The following is a 19911-nucleotide window of genomic DNA, read 5'->3' as shown; positions in this document are numbered from 1 at the left end:
TCTGCAGTACAACTATGGCGGTTACAAGCGCTCACCTTGTGCTTATGACATGTCAACCCTAGAATTACTTTGCAAACATTTAAATTCATCTTGTTTTTGTCAATGAAGGGATGAGGCTATTAATGCAATATTACCTGGGCCTCAGATATACATCACACACTGACAGGGAGCCAGAAGAAATGGTATTTAATTATAGTATACATCAAAATAAATTTCATTCCAAAGATTGCTTTCCAGTTCATAATGATTTATTACTTGTCGTCCAATAATTCCTACTAATCCCAATGAGGATCGGGACCCCATTGTGCTAGGCATTGTACAAACACAAAAGGAAAAGATGGTCCCTGCCCCAAAAAGAGAATCTGCTGCTTTTATATTTAGTATTGATCATTCTGTTCATAGGAAGACTCTAATGAGGTTTACCCTTTTTAATTGCTCATGGAGTCTGGAATTAAGGCACCAGATTAAAAAAAAATTCAGAAGTGTCTAAGTGATTCAGGCGCCTGTCCCATTTTCAAGTGACTTAGGCATTTAGGAGCCTAAGTCTCACTTCAAGTAAACAAGATGCAGGTTCCTAAGTCTCTTTTGAAAATGGGATTTAGGCACTTTTGAAAAATTTACACCAGATCCTTAGCTAGCGTAAATCAGTGTAGCTCCATTGACTTCAATAGAACTACACTGATATACAATCAGCTGAGGGTCTGGCCCAGTATCCCATTTTTCCTATAGTAGCTACAAGCTGGGGAGATGCTAGTTGTCTGATTTACATTCTAGAGTGGTTAGCAGGATGGAGAAAAGGTCCAGTATCCCCAAACTTGGGAGTGAGGAGGACCCAGAGGAATTTATTATTTGTGCGCTCCCCCTCTGGCTACTAGTAGATCATCTGGTCTCCTTGCCAAAGGCCTTAATTCTGGTCCCTCCGACATTAAGGAAAGTTTTGTTATTGATTTCAAAGGAAGCAGGATTAGACCTCAGTGTTCTGTTGAAATGAATTTGGAATGGGAAGAGATAAAAATTTGTTAGCTACGAGCCCCTTCCAAATGGACCTTTTGCTTAATAATTCTCCCCTCTTCCTGGAACTAACTTTCTCAAATACCTCTACAGCCAACAAGTAAAGAACAGGCCAATATAGCACCTGCCAGTGCATCAACGGGTGGCAATGGAGATATGCCCTCAAAGCCACCACAGCCCTTTTATGGTCATTTTCCAGCATGTACATTTCCAGTTTAGGGCCAGACTGTGATACCTTTATCCATATTGGACTAAGTAGTACCTCACACTATGCGGAGTCCTACTGAATTCAAAGACATTACTTGGTGAGCAAGACACTACTCAATCTGAGTCATGGTAGGACGAGGCCCTTAGTGGCAACATATGTGGCTGTCAGCATGAAAAACTCACACTCCTGGCACTACAGATATTTTATCCAATTGCAGAGGAGGGAAAGCCAGCAACAGGCGAGCAAGTGGCATCAGAACTATGCCCTTGGCTTGTTAATTGGAAAAGGAAAGTTAACAAGGCTTGCCCTACAGTTATGTACAATGTAAAATAACTGGCTTATATTCACAGTTTTATTGAGCAGAAGACCAGGTGATATTAGACACCAAACTCCTTCCCACTTCCTGAGGTGATATTGGGATTTCACTTCTCACTTTTCCCTCCTACTCCAAAGAAGATCAGGATTTCTCTAAACCCCTTTGGAGGTGTAGAAAGCTCCCACTAAAAAGTGTGGTTACCAGCCCATTCAGGTATACAGCAGCAAATGCTACAGGCTTCCTTGAAAACTTCCCACACCTGTAAGCTGAAAACTCCCAAAGCAGTCCACAGGTTTTAATTCCCTCTTCCCTTGCCCCTAAACATTTTCACTCAAAATGCCTACATGTCAGGGAATATCATAAATTTTTGAGCTCTGAATATTGGCAGTAGCCACCAGATAGATGGTGCATTTCATGGTCACTGCGGAGCCAGCCATTGGGTTATGTATTTCATTCCTGGTCCTTCACTAAATTTGGGTTCATATTTGTCTGGACTATTGACCAAACCACAATTTATCAGCCTTTAGTAGCAGCTGTACAAAGGATGAGCTTATGTTTGTCCTCACAAACACTGGTTGACTATCATCGTTGACTGGGCCCAGGTGTTTCCTCATGATTTTGTTCATTTAAAGAAAGAAAAATAAAGAAAAACCTTCAGTTCTGACCTTTACAAAAAGAGAAATAAGAAAAATGTTGGCAATATATACAGGTGGGGAAATTGCACTTAATTACAGTAGTTTACATCCATTGGACAAAATTTACTTCTTTAATATAACTCTATATTTATAGATGGAGATGGAAGGATCGGAGAGGAGAGAAGTTTATCTATATTTACAGTTTAATTGGCTCAGTTCAACAGCACATGCGATTCCTTCTTCCAAACTCCAAGTAACAGCTCCAAGTCTCATCAGTCCATTTGGTGAAGGAATATAACTTAAATATGTTTGATCTTCGTCTTCCTCTTCTGCCAGTCATCAGTACATTTTGTTCTTAATTTTCTCATGAGAGCCACTGCCCTCTCAAAGGCAAATACTTACAATCCTCAAGACGTCTCTTGGAAATACTGCGTGAAGGAAATGGAAAAGCACAGTCTCTGGGAGTAGGCACTTCGGTCCTGTCAAGTCACAGAAGGGTGGCTATTAAGTCTTGAAGCTCTAGCTCTTTTTCAGGTTAATGGGCGTCTCGCTATGGCACTAGACAAGCTGGCTGAGCTTCACTATGGCAACACCCCTCGCACTTCGTTGGTTACCGGCGTGATGTTGTGGAAAATAAGTTCCCGTTGCTAGGTGCAGAATAAGTGAGGTGTGGAACATCACCAGGCTTGCAGGGGACACTGGGAGAGAAAGAAGCAGGAGGCATGAGTTAGAGAGCGTACAAAAAAGTGTTGCAACGTGCAGAGGTGGAGTCACTGGACCTGGATGATTTTATGACACTCGGGATTGAGCTTTCAGGACCATTCAGGTGTTCATAAAACGTTCAGTGTGATACAGACAGTAATTCGTACGCTGCCTTTTCCTTCCATAATATTATGGGCACAGAACATTCTGTCCTGCACAAAGGCTCCAATGTGCCAAGCAGCCTCAGCTCCACAGAATTCTGCTAGTATTCTACACATCCCAGTAAGTCCGTTTATTGACCCAGGCTAAGATCCTCAAAAGTATTCAAGACCAACTCCCCTTGAAATGAATGAGAGTTAGTCACCTAAAGGATCTAGATCCCAGAGATCAGTCCCGTTTATACCAATTCCCATTAGCCTCAATGAACTCAAGGGGAAAATACTCCAAGGTTGCAGATTGGGTCCATAGCTCTTAGAAGATTTTTATGCAACCAGTACACTGGGTCCAATCCTGTCAGCTGACTTGGTAGTTAAGGACAGTCATCGGAGCCTAATCCAACTCCCACTGAAGTCAGTGGGTGTTGGATCATGCCCAAGGTCTCAAGAGTTGCAATGGGGAACACAGTGGGAAAATAGTTTTCAAGCCAGATGTTGCAAAAAAGGGCCTGTGTGTGCCCAGTCTATGGGAGAAATTGTTCCAAGACCAGTTCATTTGCCTTTGCAATGCTGCCAAGATCAGCCAAGCGTATGGAGATCTGCTGAGTAAATGCAATCACACAAGTTAAAAGTCATTTGGGGGGCAGCTCATGTTACATATAGGCCATGAGTTATGACCCTCTGATGGCTTTCTTGTGACCTACGTAAAATGAGTTGAGGATCTCAATCCCAGATCCACACAAGTATTTAGGCTCCTAACTTGCTGGGCTTCCGTGCCTACAAGGCAGGTGTCCACATCACATCATCCATGCAACTGGTGCTGCCTTACCAGCACTCTCAGCAGAAAGTGGGTAATGGGACTCAATTCTTGCACCTAGAGGTGGTCCCTCCAGATCAGAATTGAGGTATATTGACCATTGGGGAGCAGAGGAGATGCTTGCCTTGCTGCTGCTTCTGCTGTGTGGTGGCTACACGGAGGACTGCTGTCTCTAGTTTATCTCACCAGCACTGACTAGAGAGAAGACACTGTGTACAACATGCCCCTCTGCCATTTCTTTTCTCGTCTGCTCGGTTCATCCTCTCTCTTCCCGTCTCACTTCCCCAGCCCCACTCCTGACAAGGCGCATGCTGCATTTCAAGAGAAGCTCCAAAGGAGGGAGAGAGGTGAGAGCATACACTGACCCATTTGAACAAGGGCAGGAGGGACAGAGCTGGAAGTTCCATGATCCTTCACTCTCCACTCCCTCCCATCTCACCTACTCAGTTCTTCAATTTTCAGATTTTGGGTGGAGAACGAGAAAGCCTGGGGTGACCTTGTAGATTCAGTGAAACATCATAACAGGGAGATAAGGAGCCGCCAGGAGGCCTCTAGGACATGTCATTAGGGATGGGCCTCACCGCTATCAGATGTTTGCTAATGCAATAAAATGGTGGCTCAGCCTTAAGTGTTGTCAAAGGAACTGGGAGTTATTTACCCCTTCCAAGTCTAAACATAAACATCTGATAAGAGATCAGCAGTGTGGTGCTCAGAGCTGAAGCTGGCGAGCCCAACCCAAAAGGGTGGCTTAACCGCTTAACATGGCATTCTGCACTGTTGAGCAAGAGACACTGGCGGTGTTCCTCTTCCTGCTTCCCAGCAGAATGGGGATAGAGCACTACAACTGGCCCAAACGGCAGGAGAGGGAGGGCTGTAGTATAGCTCAGAGGGCAAAGCCTACCACCAAGCTACATAGATAAGCCCCATCCACTTTTGCTCAGCTGGAAGGATCCTGTGAGAGGCTAGAAGAGGGAAGATAAACCACAGATAGGCTTTGCATGAAATCTCTCCTGCGAAATGTCTTAAAATCTTATAAATACAGGAATTTGCATTGGGCATTTCAGACTTTCTTGAGAAAGGTGCACCCTGGCCTCCCATTTTTATTGGTCTGTCAATCAATACAGACTTTCCATTCTGATGAAGTCTAAACAGTGGCATTTGTCTATTTAGGAATGGGAGTGGAGACCATCTGGGGCATGCTCTCTTCTAGCCCTCTTCCACACACACACTGAACTCCTTCCAAATATGTTTCTTCTTTTGCACCCATTCTCTTCCTCTTGCAGCAGCCCATCCTCATAAGATATTATAATGCTCTTCACCACACACCACCACCACAACAGTGGCTACCAAGAAAATGGTAGGCTCCTCCTCCTACTCTGACCTATTTAAGCCACCGCTTGTATGCACCACTCTCCACTATTGGCTGGGATGGTCAATCTGCTCAAGTATATAAGGTTCCTTCTATTGACTGCTCTGGCAACAGGCCTCAACCCAAGAAGATGTAAGTTTTGGAGATGAAGGTTCTGACTAATTCTCATCGCTGTGTATGTGCAATGAGTAGGTGGCCAGGCTGTCTTACGCATTCAGCTGTGGATGGATACGAAGCTATTTTAGCCCTGGGCCTTGTGCATTTAAGGTGAGTGTGTCTACTTGCACGTGGCTTGGCACAGAACTTTACCATGGCAACCACTAGCATTATGTTTTCAACATCAGCGCTCATATCCTTCTGAACACTCAGAGCAAAACTCCAGTTAGCAACCAGTTTGAGGATGGGGATCAAAGGAGCACTGTGAAATGACACGTATGAGATCAGGAAGTAAAAACCTTTTTATTAAACAAAGCCTTTTGACTCTTTTTGTCATGTCAAAATAGAGCGTAAATTGGTCAAATGATCAGCTGGTGTCCTAGGGCTTGATCCAAAGCCCCCATCTAGGGGGAGGCTCCCACTGACTTCCGCGGGTTTTGGAACAGTCCCTTAATGTCTTCTCTTCAGAATTCTGCTCCCCTCTTGCTAACAGCAGTAGGTGGCCGTGAAAAAAATATTCAATGATGTTTAAGATGAAAATTATTTCTCGTCTTTGCCGCTAATGGTCAAATGGTGCTTGCAAAATGTATCATAGAAAAGCGGGCCTATCTATGCAAACTTGGGCCTGGACGCTTACTAATGAGCTTTGCTGGGGACTGCTGAGGGTGAAATGTATTCCAGTGCACAGACCCTTGCATCCCTCAACTCCCATGCTAGCCCTACTCTTGTGGACTTAAAATGGGACTTAAGTGGTTCACTTGCCTGGTGCCTGGCCTGTGCCTATAGAGAAATTTCATTCTATGTTCAGTACAATTTGCATGATCAGGTGCTATGGTTGAGTAACGTGGTATGTGCTTATTATGCTCAGTGCTTGTTTGCAGGGGATAAAACAAGAGTACATTTAAAAAAATTCAAGTAAAATAGTGTGAGCGTGGGGGGAGGGAAACGAGTGGCTTGATTATCTTGGCCAGCCATGCTTCAAGGTAGGCTGATCATTCTCTCCAACGAAGGGCATAAGCCGTCATTAGGCTCCATGACAGGCCTAGCGGGTAGCATCATGCGCTATTTTGATTAAAAGAACATTTCCTGTATTCAGAGGGCTTGTTTCAACAAGCAAGCATCAAAGTCAACTAGGGGTAAGCCAGGATAATTAATCAAGAGAGAAGTTAGGGCTGAGCGCACACCAGATGGATTGATAAAGTCTTTCAAAGGAAATGGTATTCCCTAGGAGTGCTGATGCGCCTGATTGCCCGACTGATTGAGATTTGTGGGCACAGATAAATGTTTTCCCTGCACACTACAAAGAGTGGGAAACCTGACAGGAGTCGCAGGGGCAGTGGGATTTGGAATTACACTTTCACCTTCCATTTTGTGAGAGAAACGTTTTGTGGCGGGTCCCACACCCGGGGCCAGATCATCAGCTGGCATAAGTGTATCTCCATCGACTTCAAAGGAGCTCCGCCAAATTACACCCACTGGGGATCTGGCCCACTGACTCCAATGGAGCTGCATCAGTTTACACCAGCTGTGCGTCTGGGTCATTGTACTTGGTCTTACACAATCCTGTTTCTTTCATGTTTTTATGGTGGCAGAGCCTTCCCTTTGCCAACCTCGCAGGGAAACTTTAAGGACATCAGTGAAAATGAACCCAGGCAGCAATTCCAAACATTATTTGCTGTGCATTTGTTGCAAAGATTTTTCTCTTCCCACCGTCAGAGCTTAGCAAAAATAAAAGTTAATCTGGATACAAGTTCAAGGTTGTCTCCTATTTATCTAGTAATCGATAAGGGCCACATATTTCTCACAGTCCCCAGAGCACTTTTTTTTTTTTTAAAGGGCTATTGTCTGATCTGGACACTAAAAATGTAGGGCCTGATTCACCTTCACTGATGTAAATCTGGTGTGACACCAATAAAGATTTGGGGGCTGTGGACCAGATTCACAGCTGGTATAAATCAGCATAGCTCTATGGACTTCAATGGAGGTGTGACAGTTTTTACCAGCTGGAGATTTGGCCCAATAACTTCAATGCTGATATACACAAGCTGAGGATCTGGCCCCAGATTTGGATCTCATTTCCACTCATGTACATTCAGTCTAACTCCAATGACTCTGACAGTTACTCTGGCTTGTCTCGCTTGCAGTTTAGAGCCGGTCTCTCAATATCATCATTCACTGTCATTTTCAGTAAGCCTTGAATGACACCAAAAAGTCATTTTGATTCAAGGAAGTTAAATCGACTTTGATGGAGTTATGCTAGAGATGAACTTGGTCCATTGCCTTTGCTGCATTTATCAAAGGCTCTACACACCACCTTCAAAAGACAAGCCTGGGAGCTTGAATTCATAACTTTGCTAGACACTAAATAACATGGTCTTCATAAAGACATGGGATTTATGATTTATTACAACAATCTGTAACCCACTAATCTCCCTCTTTATCCTATGACTACAGGGGAGTTAATGGGCCACTTCATTTTCAATGGTCTTAGAATCTATGTGTTAACTACGTATGCTAAACCATCTGTTCCATCTTGTATTTAGCTGGGACACTCTGGGTAGCTTTCCCAGATCTGAAGAAGCTCTGTGTAGCTCTTTCACCACCAGAAGTTACCCTCACCCACCTTATGCTTTTTAAAACAAGTCATAATAAACCAGCACAGCTTGGTGTTATTTCCTCATGCTAGCCATTTTTGGGGCCAGGTTTCAAGAAGAAAATGAACTGGATTCCCAATGGGTGACAGGTGTTGGGTTGAGAGCTCTGGAGAGTGGAGTGACATCCTCCATATATACACTGAATAGCACAGCCCAAGCCACGCAAGGACAAGCTTTCCCCTACACAGATCTGCCAACATGCCTTAACTCTGCACTGGGATCACAGATAGAGGTAGGTGGATCGCTCACTCTCCACAGCCCATTCACGCTGGGCCCTCTCCTTTGAGTCTGCCAGTAAGAATGCCAGTTACCAACATGGACACTTGTGCACTATGAACAATCCTGAGACCACCCATTAATTTCCACACAAAACATTCAGCTGCTGTGGTTTATATAATGGACTGGTCATCCTGGTATCCTGAATATCAAACACTATCCACAAATAGCAACACACAGGCCTTTGGATCAGCTTTTATGAATGCTGGTGTGGTCCCTGAATATCACTCTTAGAATGGTGGAGCTGAGAAGCAGACACTGGGGTCTATTCACCACCAAATGTATTGGCTTAAACTCCCATTAGCAGCAACAAGCATACCAGGGAAATACACCATTCACACTGAGAGAATCCTATCCCATTTTTCCCAGCATGCGCCATTACCTGTTTATTGGAAGACATATTGGTTAATGTACTGATGCTGCTGGTATCTGTGACCACCATGGCTGATGGAAACCGGGAAGTGTGGGAATACTGGGGAGGCTCCTGCTTGTGTGCATACACTATGAAAATGAAGGAGAGAGACAACAATCATATAAATGCCAGCTACAGTCTTCATGCAGATGCAAAGCAGTCAAGCCAAAAGGTTTCCAACACATTTGTGGGTTGTTGGTTTTGTTTGTTTGGTTTTGTAAAAACAAATAAGGAGGAGTGCTTGGCATCCTCCTTAGAGGTCTGGAGAATCCACCTGATTTCTCTGCAGCAGCATGTGGAGAGATGAAGGATTAAAATAATCTGGTTTGATCCAACAGCTGTAGACCCTCAGACCACTTTCTGGTAGGCCATTCTGCTGGAGAACCAAATGCACAAGCAAGACAATGAGCAGGAGTGATGGACAAGAGCATTGGAGACAGCATAGGCAAATATCCTAGATGAAGTAAATGGGTGTTTTGTTTACCAGGCTGACCGGGAATGGAAATGCCTGAATTAAGAAGCAAGCTCTTTGTCGAACTGAAAAGTGTGAAGCAACTTCCCATCTTGTTCTCCTCAGCCAGAAAAAAAGGTAAAAAAAATTCTTAACTCTGGTTGGTTGTTTTGAAAGGCTTGTCAAAAAATGTTTGATAGAAAATTGGGTTTTCAGCTTTTTTTTTTTTTGCAAAAAATATCTGCTTGCTGAAGAAATTTTTTATTTTTCATCAAATAATGGAATTCCCCAAAACTGAAATATTTCAGTTATCAAATGCTGCTGCAGTGCCTCATGGGAGTTGTAGTTCAGGTTCCTCATGCTTTATTTCTTCTCTATGGCTGGTCTCCCCAGACAAACTTCATCTCCCATGATGCACTACCACCATATAACTGCCAGGATGCACTACCTTCTCTCATCAAGAAGAGACTATGATGCATCCTGGGAAATGTAGTCTAAGTAGGGACCCTTGTGAAGAGAGGAATGGATGTACTAGGTGCAGTGCTTCTATATGGTGATGCCAACTTTTCCCAGTCTAGCACTAAAAATTTCCCAAATCTAGTGAAAAATTCCCTGATAAAGCTTTTTACAGTGCTTCTATATCCTGGGAAATTTCCCCAAACCTGGGAATTTGTGAGTAAAATGTTTCAGCTTGGGAAATTGAGAATTTTCATTCAAAACATTTTACTCAAAAATTCCCAGATTTTGGGAAATTTCCCAGGATATAGAAGCACTGACAAGGTTCCTGAACTTCAACTCCCATGAGGCACCATGGTAGTATTTCATAATCTTAACTATTTTAGTTTTTGGACAAAATATTTTGCTGAAAATCCAAATTTTCTGTGCAAAACAAACACACACCCCACCTCCTTTTCTGACCAGCTTTAGCGTTTAGCAAGATACTCCGTCTGCTGCTGCTGTCAAACCTCAGTTCAAGGACCTATGTTATAATCACCAACCTGCTGGCCAAGGAGAACTGGAAGAGTCTTCCCCTCAAAGTCTCTGCTGCTCCTCAGTTGGCCAAAGGCTTATTGTTTAATTACATGAGGCCCCTGCCCGGTAAAACTAAAAGCCAGGAATAAAGGCCATGTATTCCATTTGGCAGAACAGATTGTTAGTCATAAGGACTAGGCAAGATGTTTTAAAGAGATTTGTTGTTAAGCCTGAGACATGCTACAGGTGAACTACACCTGAAAATTTAGTAAACGTAACGGAAGCATACACTAGTTTACAATTAGACTGGGGTCTTGGAGAATAGTAAAATTGCAGTTCACTTATATTATGCAATTGGGCATCTCAACTGCATTGTACATTTAAGCATCTTGCAGAACACAATCCCAATAATTTGGGGAAGGAAACCCTGGACACACAAGATTTCTTACTCTAATCTAGGTCATAACCTATTTTTAAATTTTTTTTTTCAATGATCATGAGAGTGTAAATGAATTAGGCCACAATCTGAAAATTGTTGTTCGTAGAACTGTAATATGAGAAAAGCTCAACTGAAAAAAAAACAGACATAAAAACAAAGGCATCATTTGCAGAACATAGGGGTAATTCATCCTCCCCCACATACCTATGTTCTAACTTCCTCCCCAAAGTGCAAAGACCATAATAAGTAAAATGAAATGGTTGGGATTGTCAAGGAGACTCAGGGAGTTAGGCACTTAAATCCTATGGACTTTTACTGACTCCCTTTGAAAGCCCTAGCCAATAAATACAGCCATATGGAAAAAGAGTTATCATCTGTTGCCTGCCCAAATGTCCACAGAGCTAAACCTGTTTGTTTTTCATCACCTGCCTGGCCCCCTAATGCCAATGATCACGTTGAGTGCACCTTAAAGGGGTGATCTTATCAATTGCAGTTAGAGAAGAACTCAAAATCTCCTTGGATAGCACAGTGCAGGCAAGCACAGGCACTATGGGGACATAAACGGAAGATCCTCAACCAAATTCTGCTCTGATGTAAATCCGGAATAATTTCATTGACATTATTCTGAATTTACACCTGTGATCGAGAGCAGAATTTGGCTCCTGGACTTGCAGGCTGAGTATGAAGGAATAAGCTTATGCAGCGGGAAGGCGCACTCTGTATTCTAAAAGAGGAGCAAATACACGTACTATGGAAGGGTGAGACGGGAGGGATGTAACAATGGGGAGTAGGCAACATTCATTGCCATGTGTTGGCTCCCTCTGATGAAAGCTGAGTCACTTCCTCTTTGGGTTCTCACATAGTCCTGAAAGGTGAAGTTCTGGGGTTTTCATTCCCCTGATGCTCTCTCAGATTAAAAATTCTTCCATGATGCACCCTTTTTATCTGACTGTTTTAGCTAGAGAGTTTGTGATTCCCCCACAATCTACTTTGGAAAGGAAAGGAAATGTCCTAACACCTGCCGGAGAAGATGACCCAGGTCATGAGTTAAAACCAATTAGCCGGAGGGGTGGAGAGGGCAAGGAGGAGAGAAAGCAAAGTTAATTCAAAATGTATTTATGACAATTGGTAATTATAATGCAGCTAAATCCTTCCCTTCAGGCCTCAACAAATACCTGACAAGATCCTTACTGTGTGAATTCTGCAACTGAGTCACTGTGGCCATAAAAGGCTGCTGCGTCATATGGCTGGGCGACTGCTGCATGAGTGGCTGTTGATGAGGACTGTGTAGCTGCTGGGAAAACTGGACTGGTTGTAAAGCTGCCAGACTTCCGGCAACACTGTTGATAACAGGGACGCTCTGCGCCTGGGAAGTATTTAGACCTATAAGAACAGAGGAGAACGAAACAACATGTCAAGATTTCAGTGCCGGTGGAGTCAGAAACAGAGATGGCTGCTGCAGTGGAATAAAAATCTAGATGAATGTTATCTTCATACATTGGAGATACCCACAAGGGTTGTGCTGTACACGGTCTGCTTCTCTCTGCTGTGCAGCAGGGTGTGCAGTAAACCTTAGTTAAAAAAAATCAAAGGGTTTTATCCCCCTCTCAAATACATCTGTTCTCACAGCTTTCAGTGGAGTTCCTCCTAGTTTATGCCCAGAGCAGCTGGTCAGATCAGGCCCTAAACATTCTGAGTGAAATCCTGGACCCACTGAATTTAATGGCAAAACTCCCATTGACTTCAACAGGGCCAGGATTTCACTCACGGCCTATAGCCACTGCTTCCCTTCCCCTCTGAACATGGTGGCGAAACACCATAGCATGTGGCAAAAGACCACAAAGTGCGTTAGTGCTGGGAGTGAAGAATGTTACTGTATCCAGCTGGAACTACAGAGGAGGGGGAATTCAGAGTTGCAGAACGGAGTTACTCACATACTGCTTCTAAACATATTAGCCGAGGGGATAAAAGCCCTATCAAAAGGAGTGTATTGAAACTAGAGCACGGTGAGGCACTTACTTTGCGCGATTGCCATGACGCCAGAGAGCGGTGTCATGATGAGGTTCTGAGACTGTTGTGGGTTGTGATGGGGCAAGCTGTGGATATTGGTCAGGGTACTTACAGGGGGCAGCCCACCTCCTGAAACAGAGATCTGTCAAGAAACCAAAAGGGACAACAGACATCAGAGGCGCAATGGACAGGAGCTGGGTGACAGAACAGCTTCTAGACAAATGAAAGTGACTTTGGCTAGGGCCAGCCATACAGAAATGACTCCCTTCATGCATGACTAGGCCGCTCACAAAAAAGTCAAGCAAAATCATCTCACGGAAAGTGACTCAGTCAGTCAGGGGAATCCACAGTTTGTGTCAGTTGGGAGCTCTCTGGGGCAGGAACTCGCTTTTTGTTCTCTGTTTGTACAACACCTAGCACAAAGAGGTCCTGATCCATGACTGGGGCTCCTAGGTACTACTGCAGTAGGAACAGTTAAATAAACCACAGCAGCAACAGGGAGAGGCATTTCAAGAAACCTGCTTCCACTGCTCCCATCTTTTGTGCTCAGGCCTTTTCTGAGTAAACAGCAATGTTGCCAGTTCTTGAGAGTTCATTGCAATTTTCTTGGTAGTGTTTTATTCTTAAAGCCTCAGATCCTGGAGCCATGTGATTATGGGAGAGTCTGAGATTCATTAAAACAACAACCACAACCACCACCAAAAACTCAATAACTTTCTAGCCCTCATGGTTACAAAATAACGGTGCAAAATTTGAATCATAAAGGTTAAAAATGCCAAAGGCAAAGAACAGACCCCAAATGTATTAATTTTTAAAATTTAATTAATTTTTAAGCCAGTTTCATCATTTTAGGGGGCCAGACTCAAGATTTTTGAACTGTTGCAGCTGCCAATACTGAAACAGGCTCTATGGTGGAGGAATGCTAGTTAAGTGAGTCTGGTTAGGGTTAGGCTCCAATTCAGCAAGTACTTAAGGAAAAGCCCAATTTTAAGCATGTGACTTGTCTCATGGACTTCAAGGGGACTGCTCCTGTGCTCAAAGTTACGACACATGTTTATGTGAACGTCTTGCTGAATCGAGGTTTTGATGGTTTTGGACAGCAACCCAATAGTTCATACGCGGGTGCCTGAAATGAGGTTATTTAGGCCTAGTCTGGATGGGAGAGATGTCCCAATTATAGCCATCAGTATAACTGCACTTCTGCAACCCCTGGTGCAGACAAGGCCAACTGCTTGCCACCACAATAAGCTTTCCCAGTGCATATTGTGCTTTCCTTGTCTACAATGCTGAAGGTTTGCACCAGTGTCTGAAATTGGGGTCCCTGATGCAGGCAAGTATTCAGATACCTAAATAAAACCAGTCTGATTATCAGAAGTGCTAAAGATCCACAAATTCCACCGACATCGATGGGAGCTTCAGGTACTCAGCCCTTTGAAAAATCAGTCCACTTTATTTAGGTACCACAGTGTGGATTTAGAGACACTTCGGGGTTCCAGGTGTGAAATTTTTGGTCTCGGTTTGCAAGTGTATCATGCACATGTGAGCTTGACATGGGCCTTGCTTCAATTGAAACAAATATATCAATGCATTTCAGAGCATGAGAATGAGTCAGATTTTCTTATCCAGTATTTTCCCTTTTCAAAAAGTTCTTCAAGGCCAGCTTACCCCACAGTGGACATGCAAGTCAAACAATCAGTCACAAAACCATGGAACTCCTGCAGTCTGGGCTAATTTCAAATTTGAGATTAGGACCAAAAACTTGAACCAAAAGAAACAAGCTAGAGATCACATGACGAAGAAAGTATTCAAACCACATCATTAAAACAACCCTCCATTGAGTTTGCCATAGCTGTGATGGTAAAAGGCAATGAAGGCTCATAAAACAATGACAAGCCCAAACTCTTGATAGGTTCAATAGCGAGTGCCTCAAAAAAACCCAAACAACATTATCTTAAGCTGCAATGACTTCCTTGGCTGTTGTTAATTCGATATGGGATATTAGAGAAACATGTTTACTCACTGGAAACCACAGCCCACAGCACATTTGTGTTAAATAACTTGCAAGCACTAGCCAGCTCTGCGGAGGAGATCAGAAATAAATGGGATGACAGCTCCATACTAATCGATGACTATAAATGTTGTTGATGGTGCTGTGCATCCTGCACTCAGTGGGACTGGGTGAGCACTGCGTGAAGATGGGTAAAAGCTTTTACTGCTGTGCATGTTTCTGTGATGGTTAAAATTGGTTCCATTTCAACTGTAACTTGTTAAATTTCAAAACAAGCACCGTGGTGCTTTTTCCCCCAGGCTGCCCCTCACACTTGGGAGGAGCAGCCTGTAAACATCTGCAAAACTACCTCATTGTCCTCCTCCAAATCCTTCCAGAAAGCTCACCTTTGCTGTGATGGCTACAGAAAATTTAGTAACAGGTAAGCAGCTAGAGCGTAAAGACCACTGGCTATCATCCTGCTGACCAATCTCATCTAATTGTGCTACCTCCATGTGTCTGTCTGTCTATGCACCTGCTATCTCTTGTCTTATACAGAGACTGTAAACTCTTTGGGGCAGGGACAGTCTTTATTCCGTTTGTACAGCACCTATCACCATGTAGTTCCTCTCTGTGACTAGGGTTCCTAGTCGCTATTGCAATACAAAAAAATAAATAATATATTTAGACTACTACTTCAGAATACTCTCCTGACTTTTAAAAGGAAAGGCTCACAATGCCTTATCAGTCATTTTGTCCATTTGATTTTTAATGCCTGAAGTGTCATCTAGTCTTCTGGATTATTTTCTATGATTATTCGTGATCTGCTTAGAAATGCATGTCCCAAATTTTGGGGGCATGTGAAATCTGAACATAGGGGGTCGTGTGCAAAATCCAGCTCTCTCCTTGCAGTGAGTCAAACCTAATGTTTGGATTGAAAGGCTTTTACTGTAGGAAGCTGTTAGGAATCTGGATTAAGATTATGTAGTTTGGGCCCACTGATATTTATTACCCATTGCCACATATCTTTTTTCAAAGGCTCTCATTAGGGAAGTACTTGAAGCCAGTTTCCATTGTCTTAATCTATATTATGACCAGGACTCATTTATATTTCAAAAGCTTGTGTGTGGGCCACCATCACCAACAGAAGCTAGTTCAATAAGAGATATTACCTCACTGATCTTGTCTCTCTAATACCGTGGGACCTCCAGAGTTAAATGCATATACTGCTACAGCTTGAACTACAGAGCCTTGTTTACTGGGTCTGTAACTAGAGCTTGGTATTTTCAAAATGTTAAAAAATAAATTGGGTCAGACCAAAGCCTAAGGTTTTTTTGAGATTTTTTGGGAAATTGAAGTTGAAATTTTTTTTCTTTTTAGGTCAATCAAAATATTTTGTTCAGCTATCCAACATTCTGAACTGGTTTTGAAGGTCTTAAAAAAAGAGAAGAGATTATTTTGGTATAAAAAAGCCCTTTCAAACTGAAAAAAGGAAAAACATTTCAATTTTTTAAAGATTTTCAGACAATTAGGCGAAATCACTATGAATTCACAAAATGTTTTGGTGTCACCAGATCTGTAATTTTTGCCCCCCAAAGAGAAAAAAACTTTGGCCAAAACTATTCCATTCGTCTTGAGCAGCAACAGATTCCTATCCTCTGTGGACCAGGTGCAGAGGAGGACCAGTAACACACATCGAGCAGCAGATTACATGTGTGTGTGTGCTGGGGTCAGACAGAGGAAAGGGCTTGCTTGTAAAGAAACTGCTTCCCTGGTGAAACTTAGAACTTTGTTGGGCTTAAGAAAAAAAATAAATGAATGAGCATTTTATCAACACGAATGTCATCGGCAGCGAAAAACAAACAGTGATCCACCCACTGTGCTACTTTACAAGGCATTCAATCAATAAAATGAGAACGGGCCTGTGTCAGGTTTATTGGCTGGGTTCAGAATGTACACCACTACCTGGCGGGGAAAGCTACGGTCAGAGCGCCGCCTCTGACTCCTGGCAGCTGGGATTTTTTTTACCCCGCCCCCCTCCTCCAGCCCTACAATGCTTCATTGTTTAACATGGGCCTTGTGTGAAACTAAAAAAAAGGCTTGTTTGTTTTGCCTGCTGGGCCCTCTTATCTTATCAGCTTTGGAGCTACAATAGGCCAGGTGTACTCACCATTTTACCATCAGGCGAGAGTAAATTGTGGCCTGGGTCCAACCCTGCTGGGGAAACCTGCTGTAGGACGGACTGGCTGGTGGTCACCATGGTGTTGTTGCCATGGTGACTGATTGTTGAAGAGGAAGTGACCTCGTTGTTCCCCTGCTGGCTGTATCGGACGCCTGTAAAAACAAGGCCAAGTGCGGTGTATTAACAACCCCTAGCTGCCATACAGTCATAAATGGGGTCGATTGCACAAACAAACATCCTTGCCTCACCCCTGCCCTGGCCCTTCTCAAAGGCCCCACTCCTTCTCCAAGGCCCAGCCCCCTTTCACTTCATCCCCCCCATCGCTCACTCTCCCCCACCCTCACTCACTTTCACCGGGCTGGGATGGAGCTGAGGGGTTCGGAGTGTGGGAGGGGGCTCCAGGCTGAGCCTGGGGCAGGGGAATGGGATGTACAAGAGCTGTGGGGTATGGGAGGGGGCAGAGGCAGGGGGTTGGGGCGCGGGAGGGGGTAAGGGGTGCAGGCGCTGACTGGGCAGTGCTTATCTCGGGCAGCTCCCAGCGACTGGGAAATCAGCTCCAAGGCTCGGGGCGGCCAGGTGGCTCTGCGCGCTGCCCCTGCCTGCAGCACCGACCCTGCAGCTCTCATTGGCCACGGTTCCCAGCCAATGGGAGCTGCGGAGTCAGCGTTTGGGGTGGGGGCAGTGTGCAGAGTCCCCATGGCCATCCCTGCATCTAGGAGCCAGAGGGACATGACGGTCACTTCCAGGAGCCATGAGGAGCCAGGGCAGGTAGGGAGCCTGCTTTAGCCCCTCTGCACCGCTGACTGGACTTTTAGCGGCATATTAATCCCCCAGATTGGTTTCGGTAGCCTCCGGGAGATCAATTCCGATTCTGGGAGACTCCCAGCCAATCTGGGAGGGTTGGCAACCCTAGTCAAAGCATTTTCATTATATAAGACAGGTTAAAACAGCAGCAAACAATCAGTCAGCATAATATGATGATGTTTCTGGGGAGAAAAAAGGTCATTTTTTCAAGGCATTTATTTAAAATAAATAATAATAATAATAATAAAAGACACCGGGATAAAACTCTTCCAATGCCACACTGTCAGAGACCTCTGTACATCCATTACCAAGGCAGCCACGATAGTTCATGATCTTGTTGCTCTGTGCCTTTGTTACTAGCCTTCCGTGTGCGCTTGCAAAAACACCAGGCTTCATTACTGGTGTTTTCTTACAAGAACCACACGAGATGGGCTCAAGTGGGATCTAGATTCCTAACACTCCAAAGCTCATGAACAGGGCTGGCCCCAGGCATCAATGTAGCAAGCAGGTGCCTGGGGTGGCCAATGAAGGGGGCGCGGGCGGCACATCCTGCCATTTGGCGGCAATTCGGTGGCGGGGCTGTCACTCCCTCTCTGAGGGAAGGACCTGCTGCTGAATTGCTGCCAATCGCAGCTTTTTTATTTATTTACTTTTGGTGCTTGGGGCGGCAAAAACCCTGGAGCCGGCCCTGCTCATGAGAAAGAGCTCTTCAGAGCCAGAAATTTGCTTTGGGCCTGTTTTATCTGAACCCACAATGTTTGAGGCAGGGGGAAAGTTGGGGGTAAGTTTTGAGTTTGCTTCATCTCTCTCTAATCGCTGACAACAAAAGCAGTGAGAGCAAGACGTTGGGAAAGGGGCTTGAAATCTTTTGCGCCTTCGTTCTGCTCAGTTGTGTCTTCTATATTACTTAGAATCTGGGTCTCAGAGTGATTTTGGTTTGTTTCACACTTACTTTCTCAGCCCTGGTTTGAATCAATTTAATTTGCTTAGCATTTGCTTTTAAAACCTCTCATTTTGATGGCACAGATGTAGGAATTCTGAAGAAAAGGCAGGACTGTTTGGGCTGCTCATTCACATGCAGTTATCCATAATGCTCTTCCTTCTAGCAAACAGTTATTTCAGAACCATGTTAGAGAGTCAGAGAAAGCCGGTGATGCATGGAATCCGGTGCTACGTGCTTTGCTAGCCAGAATTGGGGAATGTTTCTCCCCTGTCTTCCTAAATTCAGGTTAGGGTGAAATTTCCAAGGTGCCCTCAGCCAGGTCTTAATTGCACCTGCAATTTGGTTTTCATAATTATTTACATGTGTAAATCAGACAGTTGGATGTCTCGTCCCCCCAGTTTGTGCATGCAAGTGCCATTCCTATGTGCAAATGCAGCGTTTTGCATGCAAAAAAGCCAGCAACCAAAACGCAGAGGGCAACTCTAAACCACGTTGGTTTAAAATATGTTGCTGTTGTTGCATCTGAATTTGCTTTTACACCACCGGTTCTTTTAGACAGGTTACCCACTACTCTGCAGTCACGCCATCTATTGCATCAGAACAGCGACAGGCAGAATGAGAGTGCTCAGAATATGCACAGCACGGCTTAAACCTGTCTAATTGCACTTTATGCAACATGTATTCGTTGCTGGGCTGAGGCGTTTCAAGGCTGTAAAACCCTTGATGGAGAGCTTTTGTGCAAGGGACACCTTTCCACAGATGTTTACAATCTTTCCCCCACAGTAAAAGCTAGATGAGAGAAAGCCAACAAGAGAGAAAGTACACAATGTGTGCTGACAGGCTGGCATGCACCCAGGAGTCAAAGGCCCCAAGGTTGTTTTACTGTCAGTCAAAGTTCTGTCCCCAAATGGGTTGTAAAGACAACCCTCAGCGGAGAAGGCCAAAGCTAGTCAAGGACTCGCAGGGAACCACATGGAAAAACGATGTCACCTCTGATCTAGTCCCAGCTGCTGTTATTTAACTGCAGACTTGACAGCAGGCCTGGGGACTGACCCAGGAAGAACCCCAGTACTCACTTCCCAGATTCCCCTGCACCCAGTTCTTAAGTCACTAAAATTGTTTTTAATGTTAGTCCTGGTGCAAGTTGCCAGGCTGGTGCCCTGGTGACTCAAGGCCTCTACTTATCTGCACAATGGACAGTGGCCAAACAAGATTCACCACCTTGTTCCATCTATGACCGCCCCTCTCCCTGCGGCTGGGCGATCTCTCAGGGCAAGAGGGCATCCCATATCAATTCAGTTCTTGGTCTTGCTATCTTGAACCCTGATCATGAGGTGAGATCTGTGCAGGTGTACACCAACATCATCCAAGAGCACCACTGGCTTCAGTGGGGTCTGCGTGAGTGGGGAGCC

The 19911-nt window shown here is 44.3% G+C and overlaps 1 protein-coding gene across 3 annotated transcripts in view; it reads right to left on the bottom strand.

Moving 5' to 3' along the window:
* Positions 1-214: 214 nt before the first annotated feature.
* Positions 215-19911, bottom strand: part of HNF1B (HNF1 homeobox B) — a 62040-nt gene continuing 42343 nt past the window's right edge. For 2 of the 3 annotated variants that reach the window (XM_050929383.1, XM_050929385.1), the window contains exons 5-9: positions 16741-16904; positions 12593-12725; positions 11765-11956; positions 8682-8800; positions 215-2868 (exon numbers count right to left, since the gene is read on the bottom strand). In XM_050929383.1, the coding sequence (XP_050785340.1) occupies positions 2848-2868; positions 8682-8800; positions 11765-11956; positions 12593-12725; positions 16741-16904 (629 nt within the window). In that variant the 3' untranslated portion in view covers positions 215-2847. Of the gene's footprint in view, positions 2869-8681; positions 8801-11748; positions 11957-12592; positions 12726-16740; positions 16905-19911 lie in introns of all 3 variants that reach the window. The other variant, XM_050929384.1, reaches the window with a different exon arrangement.

The sequence above is a fragment of the Gopherus flavomarginatus genome, chromosome 19 (assembly GCF_025201925.1).
Source record: "Gopherus flavomarginatus isolate rGopFla2 chromosome 19, rGopFla2.mat.asm, whole genome shotgun sequence".
In the NCBI taxonomy this organism is placed as follows: Eukaryota; Metazoa; Chordata; order Testudines; family Testudinidae; genus Gopherus; species Gopherus flavomarginatus.
This window is presented reverse-complemented; position numbering and strand designations above follow the sequence as displayed.